The 14819-nt window shown below is 55.6% G+C and overlaps 2 protein-coding genes across 6 annotated transcripts in view; one reads left to right on the top strand and one right to left on the bottom strand.

The window, feature by feature from the left end:
- The window catches only part of MYH10 (myosin heavy chain 10), a 132225-nt gene that overhangs the window by 106433 nt on the left and 10973 nt on the right, over positions 1 to 14819 (top strand). For all 4 annotated transcript variants that reach the window (XM_047833220.1, XM_047833219.1, XM_047833221.1 and 1 more), the window contains exons 27-34: positions 3162 to 3306; positions 4625 to 4831; positions 7501 to 7605; positions 8851 to 9003; positions 9388 to 9636; positions 9894 to 10106; positions 11738 to 11950; positions 13060 to 13221. In XM_047833220.1, coding sequence (XP_047689176.1) covers positions 3162 to 3306; positions 4625 to 4831; positions 7501 to 7605; positions 8851 to 9003; positions 9388 to 9636; positions 9894 to 10106; positions 11738 to 11950; positions 13060 to 13221 — 1447 coding nt within the window. The remainder of the gene's footprint in view (positions 1 to 3161; positions 3307 to 4624; positions 4832 to 7500; positions 7606 to 8850; positions 9004 to 9387; positions 9637 to 9893; positions 10107 to 11737; positions 11951 to 13059; positions 13222 to 14819) is intronic.
- NDEL1 (nudE neurodevelopment protein 1 like 1) overlaps positions 1537 to 14819 on the bottom strand; it is an 89330-nt gene continuing 76047 nt past the window's right edge. For both annotated transcript variants that reach the window (XM_047833224.1, XM_047833223.1), the window contains one exon: positions 1537 to 2368. In XM_047833224.1, coding sequence (XP_047689180.1) covers positions 2125 to 2368 — 244 coding nt within the window. In that variant the 3' untranslated portion in view covers positions 1537 to 2124. The remainder of the gene's footprint in view (positions 2369 to 14819) is intronic.

Genomic DNA, 14819 nt, shown 5'->3' with positions numbered 1-14819 from the left:
CGGACGTCTCCAGGGGCAGGTGCACAGAGAGTTGGGCGGAGGCTTGTACCAGACCCGGAAGCCTGGAGGAGCAGGTGGGTCAGACAAGATGGGCAGGGCTGTGGGCGTGGTCAGCAGAGAAGGGAGGTTCACGTTTACCAAACGGAAAAGAAGGCATGGCACAGGCAAGGCCACAGCCAAGCGCAGGCGGGAAGAGTCGGGCGTGTGGAAGCCTCGGTGTGCCGCCCCCAGAGGGTCGCAGAGAGCTGGAGCAGCGAGTGGGAGGCGGCCCAGTGGAGGGGCTGACTGGGGCTCCTGCCGGCACTCGGTCGTGTCCTCACGTCAGCCGCTGGGTTGTGACCTCCCAGACTGCTGCCCTGGCCTCTTCCCGCCCGTCTGTTTGCTCCTCAAGACTCCAGCTTCCCGGGCGTGAGGGGCTGGTAGACGCGGCCGGCCGCGTGCAAACAGAGGCATGCACACATGCACCCACGTGCGCGCACACACCCCTCTGCTCGCTTCTCCGGGGTGTCCTCGCTCTGACGTGGCAGCTGAGCTAAGGCCTGGAATGAAACGCGAAGGGCGGGAGGGGAGTCACCTGTGAAGACAGGTGTGGTCAGGGAGGTAGGGAAGGACCAGTGTGTGTTCACCCGGCGGGTGGGGGGTGGGGGGGATCTGGAAAGGGGGACGTCACCGGGTCTGCAGAGAAGGCCGCTCTGAGGGTGAGGTGGCTGTCAGATAGTGGGTGTCGGCGAGGGAGTGGTCGGTGATGGAGGAGCCTCGCGATGCGTCTGGGGCTTTGCCCATGAACACGTAAGACCACGGCAGGGACGACAGGTCACATCCCCAGAGAGAGCCGAAGCCCACGTGAGCCAGGCCGGCCCAGGCCTCCTCCCCCTCTTCAGAACAGCCCTGCTGTCAGCCGGGTTAAGTCCCGGCCTTCCCAGTAGAAGGTCTGCTTTTAAAAATCTGGCAACGGGGGTGCCTGGGTGGCTCCGCCAGTTAAGCGTCCAACTTTGGCTAAAGTCATGGTTTCACGGTCCGGAGTTCAAGCCCCAAGTCAGGCTCTGTGCTGTCACAAAAGCTCAGAGCCTGGAGCCTGCTTCTGATTCTGTGTCTCCCTCTCTCTGCCCCTTCCCCGCTTGCACTGTCTCTCTCTCAAAAATCAACATCAAAGAGGGGCGCCTGGGTGGCGCAGTCGGTTAAGCGTCCGACTTCAGCCAGGTCACGATCTCGCGGTCTGTGAGTTCGAGCCCCGCGTCGGGCTCTGGGCTGATGGCTCAGAGCCTGGAGCCTGTTTCCGATTCTGTGTCTCCCTCTCTCTCTGCCCCTCCCCCGTTCATGCTCTGTCTCTCTCTGTCCCAAAAATAAATGTTGAAAAAAAAATTTAAAAAAAAAAAAAAACCAACGTCAAAGAAAAATTCTTTTTTAATCTGGAAACCACTGAACTAGACCTTATTGAATTGTCAATTCTCAATTCTCAGCTGGTTTTTTGACCACGATAGAAAAAAAGGTTCCAGTCCTTTTTTCCCACTCCCCTCTTGAAAATAAACAAGTCGATACATGCGCACGTTTATTAAAACCAGGGACAGGCTCAAACGTAGCGCTCGTGGGTGCCATTTTGTGAAGACTTCCGGTTGCCCACAGCTCCGGGGTCTTGGAGCTGGCGTGAGCCGCTCTGGCCAAGGACCCCACTGCCTCCCCACCAGCTCTTCCCCGTGCGTGTTTCCCCGGGTCGGTGTGAAAGTAACCACACTTGGCACAAACTCTCTGGAAGACTTCCCGTGAAAGACGAAAAACAGTTGGGCGGCTCAGCCTGGAGGGGGGGCCGTGCAAGACTCCTGGTTTCATGTAGGAATTCGTACCCGGAGGACCGTGCCCCGCTAGCGGGAGAAATGACGTTGCCGTGTGACGGCCGACAGCACGGATCATTCACGGGGCCAAAGTGGCCGGATGCGGTGTCCGGCCTGGCCGGGCTGACGCTTATGTCCGGCGACCTCCCCCCTCTACCAAGTCCTTCCCCTCGAGGAGACTCAGGGACAGGCCCCCACCCCCCGGGTCGAGCCCAGTGAGACCACAGAGAATCTTCTGATCCCTTCTGTCCGGCTGCCTGTGAGCACCGGTCAAGGGAGGAGAACGTGCCCCGAGTCAGCACCCGAGTCCCCGTCCTAACTGCTGATGCGCTCGAACCTCGGCACGAGTTTGCCAGAGTTCTTCAGGCCGGTCGTAAAGCCCCAGCCACTCTGACCCCTGATGTCTGCAGCTTGCGCGGGGGTGGGATTTGCTGTGCTGGTTTCGGGTTTCATCAAGCTCTACGCTTCTGGTAAAGATGGCACTGGGACGGACAGATCTGTGAAGTCTTCTTCCAGTTAGCGAGGTCACCACCCTACACCTGTTACAGCAAATGACAAAAACGCTGGAAAACCACGTAAAGATATTTAATATTAATATGATCTTCGTTCCCTAAATGCAGGTTAGAGCAGACCTCGATTTATCTCAGGATCCTAACTACAGCTATGTCCCAGGGACGGGGAGAGTCCTGCCTCCGTCGGGACGCGCCGTCCTGTGATGCGGCCTCCCCCACCCTTAGCTCTGGAAAGCCACTTGGGGACCCACCTTTTCCAGCTGCAGTGAGACGTCTGCTGGGGTTGTGGCAGGCAGCTGGCCATCTGGCCTTAACCAGCTCCTGCCCCCCACCACCGTCTGGTGACCGTAAGGATGAGCACTGTGTCTGATCGTACATCAGACGGAGGAGTTGAAGGGAGCTGAACTCTCTCTGGAGGGATCCCCAGGGTCACAGCGGCCACACGGCTTTCCGGCACCTACCAGACCAGATAGTTATCAAAGGAACTGAGGGGATATCTTTTGCGTGACGATGGCGACACCCCAAATATAGTGAGGGCCGTTCTAGGCCAGGGCCTGTGCCCAGTACTTCCCCCGTGTGACCCTCACAGCCTCGTGAGCCAGGGTTCGGTCGTGACCCTCGTGCTGGGGGTGCAGAAGCCGAGGTTGAGGGTTAATGTCGTGCGGGGTCGCGGAGTTGGGAAGCATCACACCGTGTCCATCGCCTCAGGGGGAAACTGATGTCCTGCGCGAAACAAAACCACAGCTTCGCTGTGTGATTGTGTTCTAAGTCGGTCCGTCGGTTAATTCTGAGCCGCTTTCTCTACGATGTGTCCGTCTAGCACCAAACGTGAACAAGAAGTGGCAGAGTTGAAGAAGGCTCTGGAGGAAGAGACCAGGAACCACGAAGCCCAAATCCAGGACATGCGACAGAGACACGCCACAGCCCTGGAGGAGCTCTCGGAGCAGCTGGAACAGGCCAAAAGGGTGAGAGGGGCAGGCGCGTGGGCCCATGTCCTGCAGGAGATCGGCCATTGGGCGCACATCCGTCCAGTCGGTGCTGAGCCCGGCCTCGGCACGGCCGTGGGGGCTGACACGGCCAGCAGCTCGCAGGGCGCTGTGTACCCGAGGGGTCACGGGCCCTTGACTTTTTGTTGTTTTTTTCAATAACTGGGGGGACCCGGCGGCCGTCTCCAATCCCGTTCCTCCCAGGGCCGCCCTCCACCAGCGCCCCCCCTCCCGATGGCCATGCTCAAAACCCTTGAGCGCTCTGTGCCTGTCCCCATCTGCGGCCAGCCGGTCCCCAGGCCCCGCGGCCATTTCACGTGTCCCTCGTGCTCTCCTCCTTCCTCCCGCCTCTGGCAGTCTGAAGCCACCACACGCGGTGTCGCCCTCCTTTCGCCGCCATCCCCGCCCCGAGTCTCACACAGGCTTCCGTCCTGACAACACAGCAGCTCGTCCCCCCGCTGGCCCCCGGGGCAGACGGGCGTCCTTCCCCATTCCTCCCCGTCGCCCTTCCTTCGTGCCTTCTGCTCCCGCTCCGGGGCCCCCTTCTGTCCTCCGCGGGTCCACACGTGCGCTCTCGGTATTAACGTTGACTGGACGTGCACATTTGCATGTGTCTGTCACCATGCTCAGTACACCGCGTGCGTTGCCTTTAACCGTCACCACAACCTTGTGCGGTAGACTCTCGACTGTCGTTTCCATTCAGAGGATGAGGAAACTGAGGCCGGTAGGGTCAGGAAACTAATCGAGGGTCACACAGCCAGAACGTGGAACGGCAGAGTGAAGCTGGGCACTCAGGCCCCAGAGCCCCCACGCGACCCCCAGCTGCACCACCTCAAAAGCCCATCCCCAGGCCCAGGCCCCCCACGAGGCGATCCCTGCAGCCGTGCGACCTGTTGTGGTCACCCCTGCACTGACACCCCTGTGTTAGTCTTACCCAGCCACAGGGGTCTCAGCTCCTCACTAAGAATAGTTTTCTCGACGGAACACGTTTCTAGAAAGGATAACCCGAGTGGATGATTACATGACGGGACGTACCCCGAGTCGCCCCCACGCTGACCAGAATGGATTCCGTGGTGTGCTGAGCCCCCACACGTCTGGCTCTCCTACCCTGGGCAGGGAGCAGAGGGCGTTTCCTCCATAGAGATCTCCGTGCTGGGGGAGAGCGGAGGTTTTCATTCGCTCACTCCGATGCTGAGTGCAGCCCGGGTATCGGGCACCATCCTGCTGATACAAAAAGCAGCGCCTTGTATGGAGTGTTCTAAAAATACTGGCAAATTTCTCTTCCCTCCCCTCCTAGTTCAAGGCGAATCTGGAGAAGAACAAGCAGGGCCTGGAGACTGACAACAAAGAGCTGGCGTGTGAGGTCAAGGTGCTGCAGCAGGTCAAGGCCGAGTCTGAGCACAAGAGGAAGAAACTGGACGCGCAGGTGCAGGAGCTCCACGCCAAGGTCTCGGAAGGAGACAGACTCCGGGTGGAGCTGGCCGAGAAAGCAAACAAGTTACAGGTGAGCCCGGAAAACCCAACTCGGGACGCACCCGCGGCGGCCTGTCCGCGACCGTCGAGCCCCTTGGGGACCGCTGCCGTCAGGGGTGCGTGGTGTGTTTAAGTTCAGTCCTACTAGGTATCTCAGGGACGGACAGCACGAATTGGCCTTAATTGTAGTAAATCCCACACTGAACAGTGGGTATAGCTTTGGGCTTTAAACACAACTTCAGCTGCTCCATTAGACCAGTCAGTAAGACAAGTGGGGCAGTGGGCGCAGAAACGGGTGCCTGGTGTTGGTGCTAACTTGCGAAAACTGGATTTTTTATACACTGCTGGTCCAAGTATAAATTGAGACAACGTTTTCTAAAGAACAGGTCAGCAGTTTTGGTGTCACAGGCCTTAAAAATATGAATACCCTGGGGCACCTGGCTGGCTCAGTGGGTAGAGTATGTGACTCCTGATGTCAGGGTTGTGAGTTCAAGCCCCACACTGGGTGCAGAGATTACTTAAAAGTAAAATCTTGGGAGTGCCTGGCTGGCTCAGTCAGTCAGGCGCTTGGCTGTTGGTTTCGGCTCAGGTCGTGATCTCATGGTTTGTGAGTTTGAGCCCCTCTTCAGGCTCTACGCTGATGGTGCAGAGCCTCTCCCTCCCTCCCTCTCTGCCCCTCCCCCACTTGTTCTCTCTCTCCCTCTCCCCCACCCCCACGCACTCTCTCAAATATTTACAAAATTAAAATCCTGAAAAAGAGAAGACAGTTCGTATACATGCGAAAGACGAAGACACGTGTACGTATAGGATACCCTACAGTCCGACAGAGTGATGTCTAGTAATGTAACCCAGGGAGATGAGGGTCACACACAGACTCTGCTTCCGAGAATGCTCGTTGCAGGAAGATGTACGAAAGAGCGTAATTGGAATAACTTTCGTGTCCAAGTGTGGACTCCTACGCCACCAATAAAGACGAGACGATAGAACAGTGTCTGTGGGTGAGAAAAGACGCACGTTCCGTGGTGCTGCGCTAGAAACGGCTTCCAGAGCCGAGCTATGCCAGACGCCCGAGACCACCGGGCGGACTCCCAGGACTCCGCACGGGGGCCCGCCCACGGCCATATTTATCACAGTGAAAGGATACAGAGCGAATCAGTAAAGGGAAAAGGCGGGAGGCCCTGAGGAAACCAGGTGCGAGCTCCCAGCAGGCCCCCTTGGGGGCAGGGAGCTGGGCCGGCACGTGGGCCGTCCTTTCCACGCGGAAGCTCGCGGAGCCTCGGGGCCCAGCGGTTTGGTTGGGGGCTGGTCCCGACGGCCCCACTGCCTGACTCCCAGAAGAAAGGCACGCGTTCGGCACACAGCACGGTGTTTACACAAGCCGCTTTGTGCAAACGGCACGGGGAGCCGTTCTATTTTAGGGAATGGTAGGCGCTCTCGCGAAATCCAGCGGAGGGCCGGGCCGGCGTTGCCAACAGGCCTTTCTAAGGAGAGCGGTCTCGGGCCTCCCCTGTTAACTCTTGCCTGTCCGGGGAGGTGTTCTCCAGAGAGAGGCCGTTACACAGTGTTACTAACGTCATCGTACGTTACCGTCCGGGTGGCAAGGAGACGAGGCAAGTGACCCTCGTGGGCGCCTGTGGACGCTCTCTCCTTCTGTCCTTACATCACCCCCTGGGCGCATCGGGCTGATGAGGAACGTGAAGCTCAGGTGAGGAGCTGGCGGCCGTCTGGCCGCTCCCCTGCAGGTGACGGAGCCCGAGCTGAAGGCTGGAGGTCTGTCTCTGGTGAGTCCAGAGCCTTCCGCCACCACACTGTCGCCAAGACTGTTGGCACGTGCCCTCTCCAGAGGATGTTGCTAAAACGAGTAAAAACGGGAATGTCGTTGGCTTGCCTTGCGTGTACGGAGATGCCCTCTGCGCACCTTCCCTTCGCTAATGCGACCGAGGGTCAAACCGGAGTGAAGGGCCACCTGTCGTCCCTACGCTTCTCCCCGCTACCTGCTCCGCTCACAGAGAATTACAAAAGGTCTCCTACTGTGGGGATTTGGTGGGGGAGGAGCAGGTTAGAGCCCCACGAAGGACGAAAAAGCAACAATGTTTTTACCACATCGTTATGAAATCTGGCCTTAAGACTATAGCTAAATATTCCTGATAAATCTGTACCACCAGATTTTTAAGCTTAAAAAGAACTTTAGATGGGGTACGAGAACTTACACTCCTCTAAGTCCCTGTAACTCTAGAAGGCTAGGAATTTACTTGCACTCCTAACACAGGGTTAATGCATCTCAGTGTGAAAAAGGATTAAATAACAGTGCCTGCTGATCTGGGAGCCTCTTCACATAGCAGAGGAGCCAGAGAGAGAATTTAGTGCAATCTTGGTTTCTTCATGATAAAAAACAAGACGGTGAGCAGGAATGCGGAGAACCACACTCCGTGCACGGGCTCTGCCGTGACATTCCTCCCTGTCCTTCCAGCAGGGACTCTGACGTTGTCTGCGGCGGCTGGCACGGTGCCTGCCTCTGTGGGCACTGTTGGGAGGCAACGCCTGTGATGGAAGTCCTCCTTGGGTTTGGGGGTTTCAGGATCCCTCCTCCTCCCCCGGAAACACTGCTGTATTTGTGTGCGTTGAAGAGTGGTGAGGCCGGACCTTTCTGTCTGCTTCCTGTCACATCACACTGAATCTTGTATTCCTTCCTCCTTGCAGAATGAATTGGATAATGTCTCCACGCTTCTGGAAGAAGCCGAGAAGAAGGGTATTAAATTTGCCAAGGACGCAGCCAGTCTGGAATCTCAACTACAGGACACACAGGTATTCTGGGGGGTGAAGGCCCTTGGTCACAGCTCCGCCGGTTCTGTAATCTACAAGTCCGTGGAACAGGCCAGCCCCACAATTGCTTTCTTACCATCTCTGATTTTGTGCTCGACTTTTATTTGGAACCATCTTGCATCCTAACGGGCCTTGATGCTCAGGAAGTCTCTGAGGCTCAGTTATCTGGACGCAGGGCCCTCAGCGTCTGGCAGGCTTGTGGGCACCAGCGGGCACCGCCTGGAACATGGTTCACTGAGCAGCGGTCCTACTGCGCACACAAGTATAGCCGGCTGTTTTAAATAAGATTTTTTTTTGTGGTTGAAATTATGTTACACTGACCTAATAGTCCATTTCGTAAAAAGGTAGGTTGAGGCCTTCTTATCGAAACATGTTAGGGATGTCTTCGCGTCAGACAGAAGTTAGGATATGAACAGCTTTGATATGAAAATAACACAGCACTTTCTTCTGGGAGTTTTACATCTTCTTTTTATTAAATGTGCTAACTTTGTAAGAACGTTGATTTGCTAGGTGCTGGGGATACAGGGGTAAACATCTCTTGGAGCTTACACTATGACAGGGCACATCCTGGTCAGTGAGACTATGGGAGAGCAGGGGCGGGTCACGGGAATCAGTCTGGCAGGAAGTTTGTAAAGGACAGACAGCTGACGGGTTGCCCGATACTGGAGGTAAGCATAATGAGAAATGCCAAGTGCCTCAACTAAGGGACAGAGGAGTGGGGAGAAAGGTCTGCCAGAAGTACGGAGATGCTGGAGACGGAGGCGTCTCGGGCCACTCAGCTCGTGGCCTGGGTGCCTGGGGTGAACGACACTGCTGTTCCTCAAGGACAAGTTGAAAGCAGTATTTTGGGGGCGCCTGGGTGGTTCAGTTAAGTGCCTGACTCTTGATTTGGGCTCAGGTCGTGATCTTGCAGTTCGCGAATTTGAGCCCCACGTAGGCGCCTGCCTGGGATTCTCTCTCCCTCTGCCCGCCCCCCGCCCTGGTCGCTCACTGTCTCTCTCAAAACAAACAAACATTTAAAACAAGATTTTTAAAAAGCAATATTTCTGTTAAGATCGTCTATAAAATTATCAGGCGTGTTTTTAAATCATTGGTTTCTTAAGATCACGGGGTAGTTGTGACCCACTGAGGCGCTGTGTTTTTTGTGCCGTGAGTTTGTTTTTAAGAAAGGTGTTTCTGTTCAGTGATCGGTGTAACTCCGGTATCGACCTCTCGTGAAATAAACAGGAGCTTCTTCAGGAGGAGACGCGCCAAAAGCTGAACCTGAGCAGTCGCATCCGGCAGCTGGAGGAGGAGAAGAACGGCCTCCAGGAGCAGCAGGAGGAGGAAGAGGAGGCCAGGAAGAACCTGGAGAAACAAGTGCTGGCCCTGCAGTCTCAGGTGCGCGTGTGCCCGCGGATGCCGCGGGGGCCTGGAGGTGTGCGCTCAGCGACTAACGTCCTCTCCGTCCTACAGTTAACTAGGCTGTACGAAACTAAGCCCCGTAAGCGTGTTCTCTGACCCAGCCAAGTGCCGGTACTGCGGTGAGGGTGTGGGAAGCCTCGACAGTGACCTCGGACTGGGTCCGCTGTGCAAGGACGCAGACCAGCCATCCTCTTAACGATGATGAGCTAAGACACCGTTACAGTCTGAGCCTCGTTTGCTCGCAGTCACGTATTGATTTATACGTCTTTTCTCCAAATAGGGAAGACGAGCTTTCTCCGTTCCTCACCTGTAAAAGTCACTGGGGCTGTTTAACGTGGGTCTCTCTTCCCGCACAACCAGCTGACAGATACCAAGAAGAAAGTAGACGATGACTTAGGAACAATTGAAAGTTTGGAAGAAGCCAGAAAGAAGCTCCTGAAGGACGCGGAGGCGCTGGGCCAGCGCCTGGAGGAGAAGGCTTCAGCCTACGACAAGCTGGAGAAGACCAAAAACCGCCTGCAGCAGGAGCTCGACGACCTGACGGTGGACCTGGACCAACAGCGCCAGATCGCCTCCAACTTGGAGAAGAAGCAGAAGAAGTTCGACCAGGTGGGCCCTGCGTCCCTGCGTCCCAGGGCCAGTGCCACACGCTGCCGCCTCCTGGCAGACGCTCTTGTTGTCGTGGTTTAAAATAATCTTCGTGTTTATACGTATTTGTAGAAAATTGGAAAGGGAGAAAGGCAGAAAGAAATAGCGCCCATGAACCACAGTAGGGGGCTCAGCAGGAAGTCAGAGACACAGTGAATGGGAAGCGTGTTTGTTGCTTTCGCGTTGTTTCTAACGTGTCCCGACCCCGTTCCGTGCAGCTGTTAGCAGAAGAGAAGAACATCTCTGCTCGCTATGCAGAGGAGCGAGACCGCGCGGAGGCAGAGGCCAGGGAGAAGGAAACCAAAGCCCTGTCCCTGGCGCGGGCCCTCGAGGAGGCCCTGGAGGCCAAGGAGGAGTACGAGAGGCAGAACAAGCAGCTTCGAGCGGACATGGAAGACCTGATGAGCTCCAAGGACGACGTGGGGAAGAACGTGAGTATCCCCGGGACCCGGCCCCCCGCGGGGGAGGATCTGGGAAGGCGTCTCCCGACAGCGCAGGAGCATGGCGGCATCCTGGCCTGTGCACGGATGGGGACTGAGGTCTCCCGGGATAAGCTGTCGGACCCTGCGGTCTGTGCTCGGTTCTCGGTGCCTGAGCCGCGAGTTCTCGTAGCGGCCCTGACCGATGGTGACGCTTGGTTTATTCCTGTCACCTTCACGACCCCCCCTGCCCCACGTCCTGGCAGGAATGTCACTGTTCCCGAGTCACAGGGAGTTCCCAACCACAGGTACCACAAGGTTCCCCCGGGCCGAGGACAGAGGCCCCTGTCCTTCCTGGCCCAGGCCTTCCCAGCTGAGACTCTTGGTTTTCCCTGAAGGCTTCAAGTGCTTTGGGAGCTCGTTGACAGTCTGGAAGTTTCTGTGATGCTGTCCTTTACTGCATACACGGTCTACAAGAGCCAGGGTGATGTTTATTTGTCCCACACCCCTCAGGTGTATGAGGTGTGGAGGATTGTGAGGCTGGGCTGGGGCTGGAAGCAGTGCGTTCTCCCCAGGAGGAGCCACTTAACCTCCTGATCTGTATCATCTGCCAGACAATGTTGCACTTGCCCTGTCTCAGGAAGCTGTGACATAGGGGCTCTCTGGCCACATCATAAACGAGGGAAGACTCTCCTCCCTTCCTGTTGGGTCTCCTACAGCCCGGTGCCCGGAGGGTCAGCCCCATGGGCAAGAGGCTGCCTAGACTGGAAGTGGCCGTGATGGCATAGTCGTACGTAGACGACTCCACAATGACTTTGGTTTTTTCTTTTCTTTTTTTTTTTTTAATTAAGTAACCTTCTATGCCCAATGTGGGGCTCAAACTCACAACTCCACAATCAAGAGGTTCACGCTCCACCGACTAAGCCAGCCAGGCACCCAGCTTTCTCGTTCCTTTTAGTTTTCACTAGTGGACATGTTCATTCCACAGACCTCACTTTGGTGCCTAAGCAGCAGCAGGGGCTGCGGGGCCTCCCCTGCCACGCTGCTGCCCCCGGGAGAGGCGGCGTGGCTACCTGAGAGGTGTCTTGGGGACGGATCAGAGGGGACACGGGGCAGACGCGCTCGCCACCGAGAACTAGGTGGGGGTGTGTGGTGGCGAAGGTCGGGCCACTTCTCACGCGTCCCCCGCTCCACAGGCCTGACACACCTAAGTAGTTACAAGTTCCCACGTACATCTGCAGCACAGGTGAGGTTTTCACAGCAAGACGGGATCTCCCACGGCACCTTTCACGTGCAGACAGCAGGCAGATGGCCAGTCCACAGACGGGCTCCTCGGACACCGTGCTCTGTTCATCATTCTTTGGCTTTTAAAGACGTCTCCACTTCAAGGTCACCGGAGAAGACCTTACTGATGATAGAGCACGAGTGATCCATCAGGAGCTCCGTGCTGCCGTCTGAATAGCGTGCTCCAAAACGGGGGACGGCAGGGCCGTAGCAGGAGCGGGGCCAGGAAGCTGGCCCAGGAGGGACCAGAGCGGCCTTCGTGCCCTGTGGGGGCCTGTAACCGATGAGAACACAGACCACTGTCCTTGTCCGTGCCTCTGCCAAGGCTCAGCCCTGTGCCGCTGCCTCCTGTGGTTTAGGTGCACGAACTTGAGAAGTCCAAACGGGCGCTAGAGCAGCAGGTGGAGGAGATGAGGACCCAGCTGGAGGAGCTGGAAGATGAACTTCAGGCCACGGAGGACGCCAAGCTTCGCCTAGAGGTCAACATGCAGGCCATGAAGGCCCAGTTTGAGAGGGACCTGCAGACCAGAGATGAACAGAACGAGGAGAAGAAGCGGCTGCTGGTTAAACAGGTAAGCGGAAGGACGCAGGGCCCCCGGGGACGAGCCTGTCTGGTCTCCAAGTCCGGTTGTGGGTCCATATGCTGCTGGTTCGTGTCGGCCCACGTCAGCTGGAGCTAAATCCGTTTATGTCCTCGTTTGATTAGCTTATTCTCTGAAATCTAATGTAATTATTTTTGGTTTCCTGTTTCTCAGACAACAGCACTGCTGTTGACAAACCAGAAGATTTACCGATGACTCAATAGGCCTCGTGTGGTGGGATGTCCAAGAACATGTGGTTGGGTGCAAATTCCGTGACTGTCAAAACGTGCGGGCGAAGGAAACAACCCGGACGCCCCTTGCAAGGGGAAGTTCGCCTCACATCCCTTGTTGGGAAAAGGAAAACCGGATGCTTACATTTTTTGGTTTTAAAAAGTTGCTGGGCATTTAGAATTTTGTATAGTTTTCCGAACATATGTCAAACTTCTAATTTTAAAAGTTTAGTTTAAAATCTAATTGTGGATATTTTGACAGTCCCTTGGAATTCGTGGTATCGGGTCTTGGATCTGGAATACATTGGTCTTACTTTGTTATTTTCACTGCACCGGCATTTAGCACATTAGTCACTTCTTGCCAGATAGTCACCTCCTACTTGGTGACTTCAAAGAGCATGTATCTTGCTCCCAGTTTCTGTGGGTCAGTAATTCTGAACCGACGGGGCCAGGTGCATCATCTGAAGGCCAGGCCTGGGCTCGGGGACCCACGTCCGAGCTGGCTCCCCTCGGGTATTAGGGCCTGAGACCTCGGCACCTGGCCGTCTGGGCGTCCCCGGATGAAACCACCCCAAGAAAATGTCTCCTGGCTTTCCACTGTGTCGTGCCACCTCGGCCGGGAGCTGGAGATTGGAAGGGAAGGGCTCTGCCTCCTGTGTGCCATCACGTGGTGGGGGGGTGGGGGGGGGTGGGTAGTGGTGCGTACAGGGTTTTCAGCTTAAAGGCCTCTTTGAACAAACTGCAGCTCCTGGGCTTTTCTGTTATTAACGACGGCTGCTCCGGAGCAGAGAGCACCTACGATGACAGGCTGCTGATCCCCGTGTGGGGACACCTGGGTCTGGCCAGACATAACCCCGGTGCCTCCGTTAGGTGCGGGAGCTGGAGGCGGAGCTGGAGGACGAGCGGAAGCAGCGGGCGCTGGCGGTCGCGTCCAAGAAGAAACTGGAAATAGACCTGAAGGACCTGGAAGCTCAGATGGAGGCCGCGAACAAAGCGAGGGACGAGGTGGTCAAGCAGCTCCGCAAGCTTCAGGTGCGTGCGGCCAGCGGGCTCTGACGGAGCACGCGGTGGCCGGGCTGCGGGTCACGGAGGCGGCACGCGTGCATCTCGTGTCTGCGGGCCACGCGTGGCCCCTCAGCAAGTCCGGGACACAGCCCCTGGAGACGCTGAGCTACGCGCGAGCCACCCAACAGGAAGGTGGTGCTCCCCTCCCTCCCACTGCCGCTGGCTCTCGTCCTCTTTCCAATCGTGGCTTAGCACTTCGGCCGCTCGAGTGATGTGCCAGTTTTCACTGTCGCGGTGACCGATTTCCAGAATATCTCCCGCTATTGTGGGATATAACAGACCCTCTCTCGTAATAGGCCCTTTTCTGGGGGCCTCAACAGTTACGACAAGCTTGAGAAAATTTCCATTTCTCTGACCGTGGTGATTCCACATCTTAAGAATGTCTTCTAGGGGCGCCAGATGGCTCAGGTCACGATCTCCGCAGTTCGCGGGATCGCGTGCCCCATGTCGGGCTCTGTGCGGATAACGTGGAATCTGCTTGGAATTCTGTCTCCCCCTCCCCCGCTCGCATGCACTCCTTCTCTCGCTCTCAAAATAAACTTAAGATGAATGTGTTCTAGCAAAATCTGAGCAGAAACACCTATGAACAAAGATCACAGCTGAAGTGGTATTTGTGACAGCAACAAAGGGAAACCACCTACATGTAAGTGGACTGCCAGCCATTTCCATGGTGGGGCTATGGATGCAAGGAAGGGGCTTAAGTCCATAAAGGAAGACAGAGCGCAGGCGGCTTCTCTCACGGCCACACACGCAGAAAGGTGTTCGTGGACAGACATAAACATAAAACGTTTAAGAGGAAAAGCCAACTCTGGATAATAAGTTTAAAAGCAACTTAACTGCTTCCTTATATTTTTTTTAAAAAGCCAAGCACAAAGCTCTTACTCTGACGAGCTTATTACAAAGATTATTAAGCATATTACAGAGACTATACGTAACTGTGATTTTGTTTACATAACAGCTGTAGGGAGTTTTAATTCACAGACCATACAACTTACCTGCTTATTTCCAGTATATTTTAGTACATTCACAGGGTTCTACAAACATTACCGCTATGCAATTTTGGACATTTAAATCCCTCGAAAAGAAACCCTGCACCCCGCGGCGGTCACTGCACACGATCTGCCCTGTGTGGCGCTAATCGACCATTCGTCTGCTTTCTGTGTGTCGAGATTTGCGTGTGCCGGACATTTCATATAAATGGAATCGTAAAATATGTGGCTTCTGTGCCTGGCTTCTTTCCCTTAGCGTGTTTTCAAGGTTCATCCGTGGCGTGGCATCCATTAGGACTTCATTCCTTTTTGTCACCATATAACGTTCCGTTGTGTGCACTGCCCACAGGTCATTAATCCAACAGTTGATGAATATTTGGGTTGACTTTTCGGACACTGAATACTGCTGCTGTGAACATTCGTGAACATTTGTGTAGACGTGTGCTCTCAAGTTCTCTTCGGTAGATACATACCTAGGAGTGGAATTGTTAGGTTATGTGGGAATTCTGTTTAACTGCCTGCCCCGCCTCTCCACAGTGACGGTCCCATCTTACATTTCCTACCAGCTGTGTGTGG

This window comes from Prionailurus viverrinus, chromosome E1, assembly GCF_022837055.1.
Source record: "Prionailurus viverrinus isolate Anna chromosome E1, UM_Priviv_1.0, whole genome shotgun sequence".
In the NCBI taxonomy this organism is placed as follows: Eukaryota; Metazoa; Chordata; class Mammalia; order Carnivora; family Felidae; genus Prionailurus; species Prionailurus viverrinus.
The sequence above is the reverse complement of the archived record's forward strand: the minus strand, read 5'-3'. Positions and strand labels throughout refer to the sequence as shown.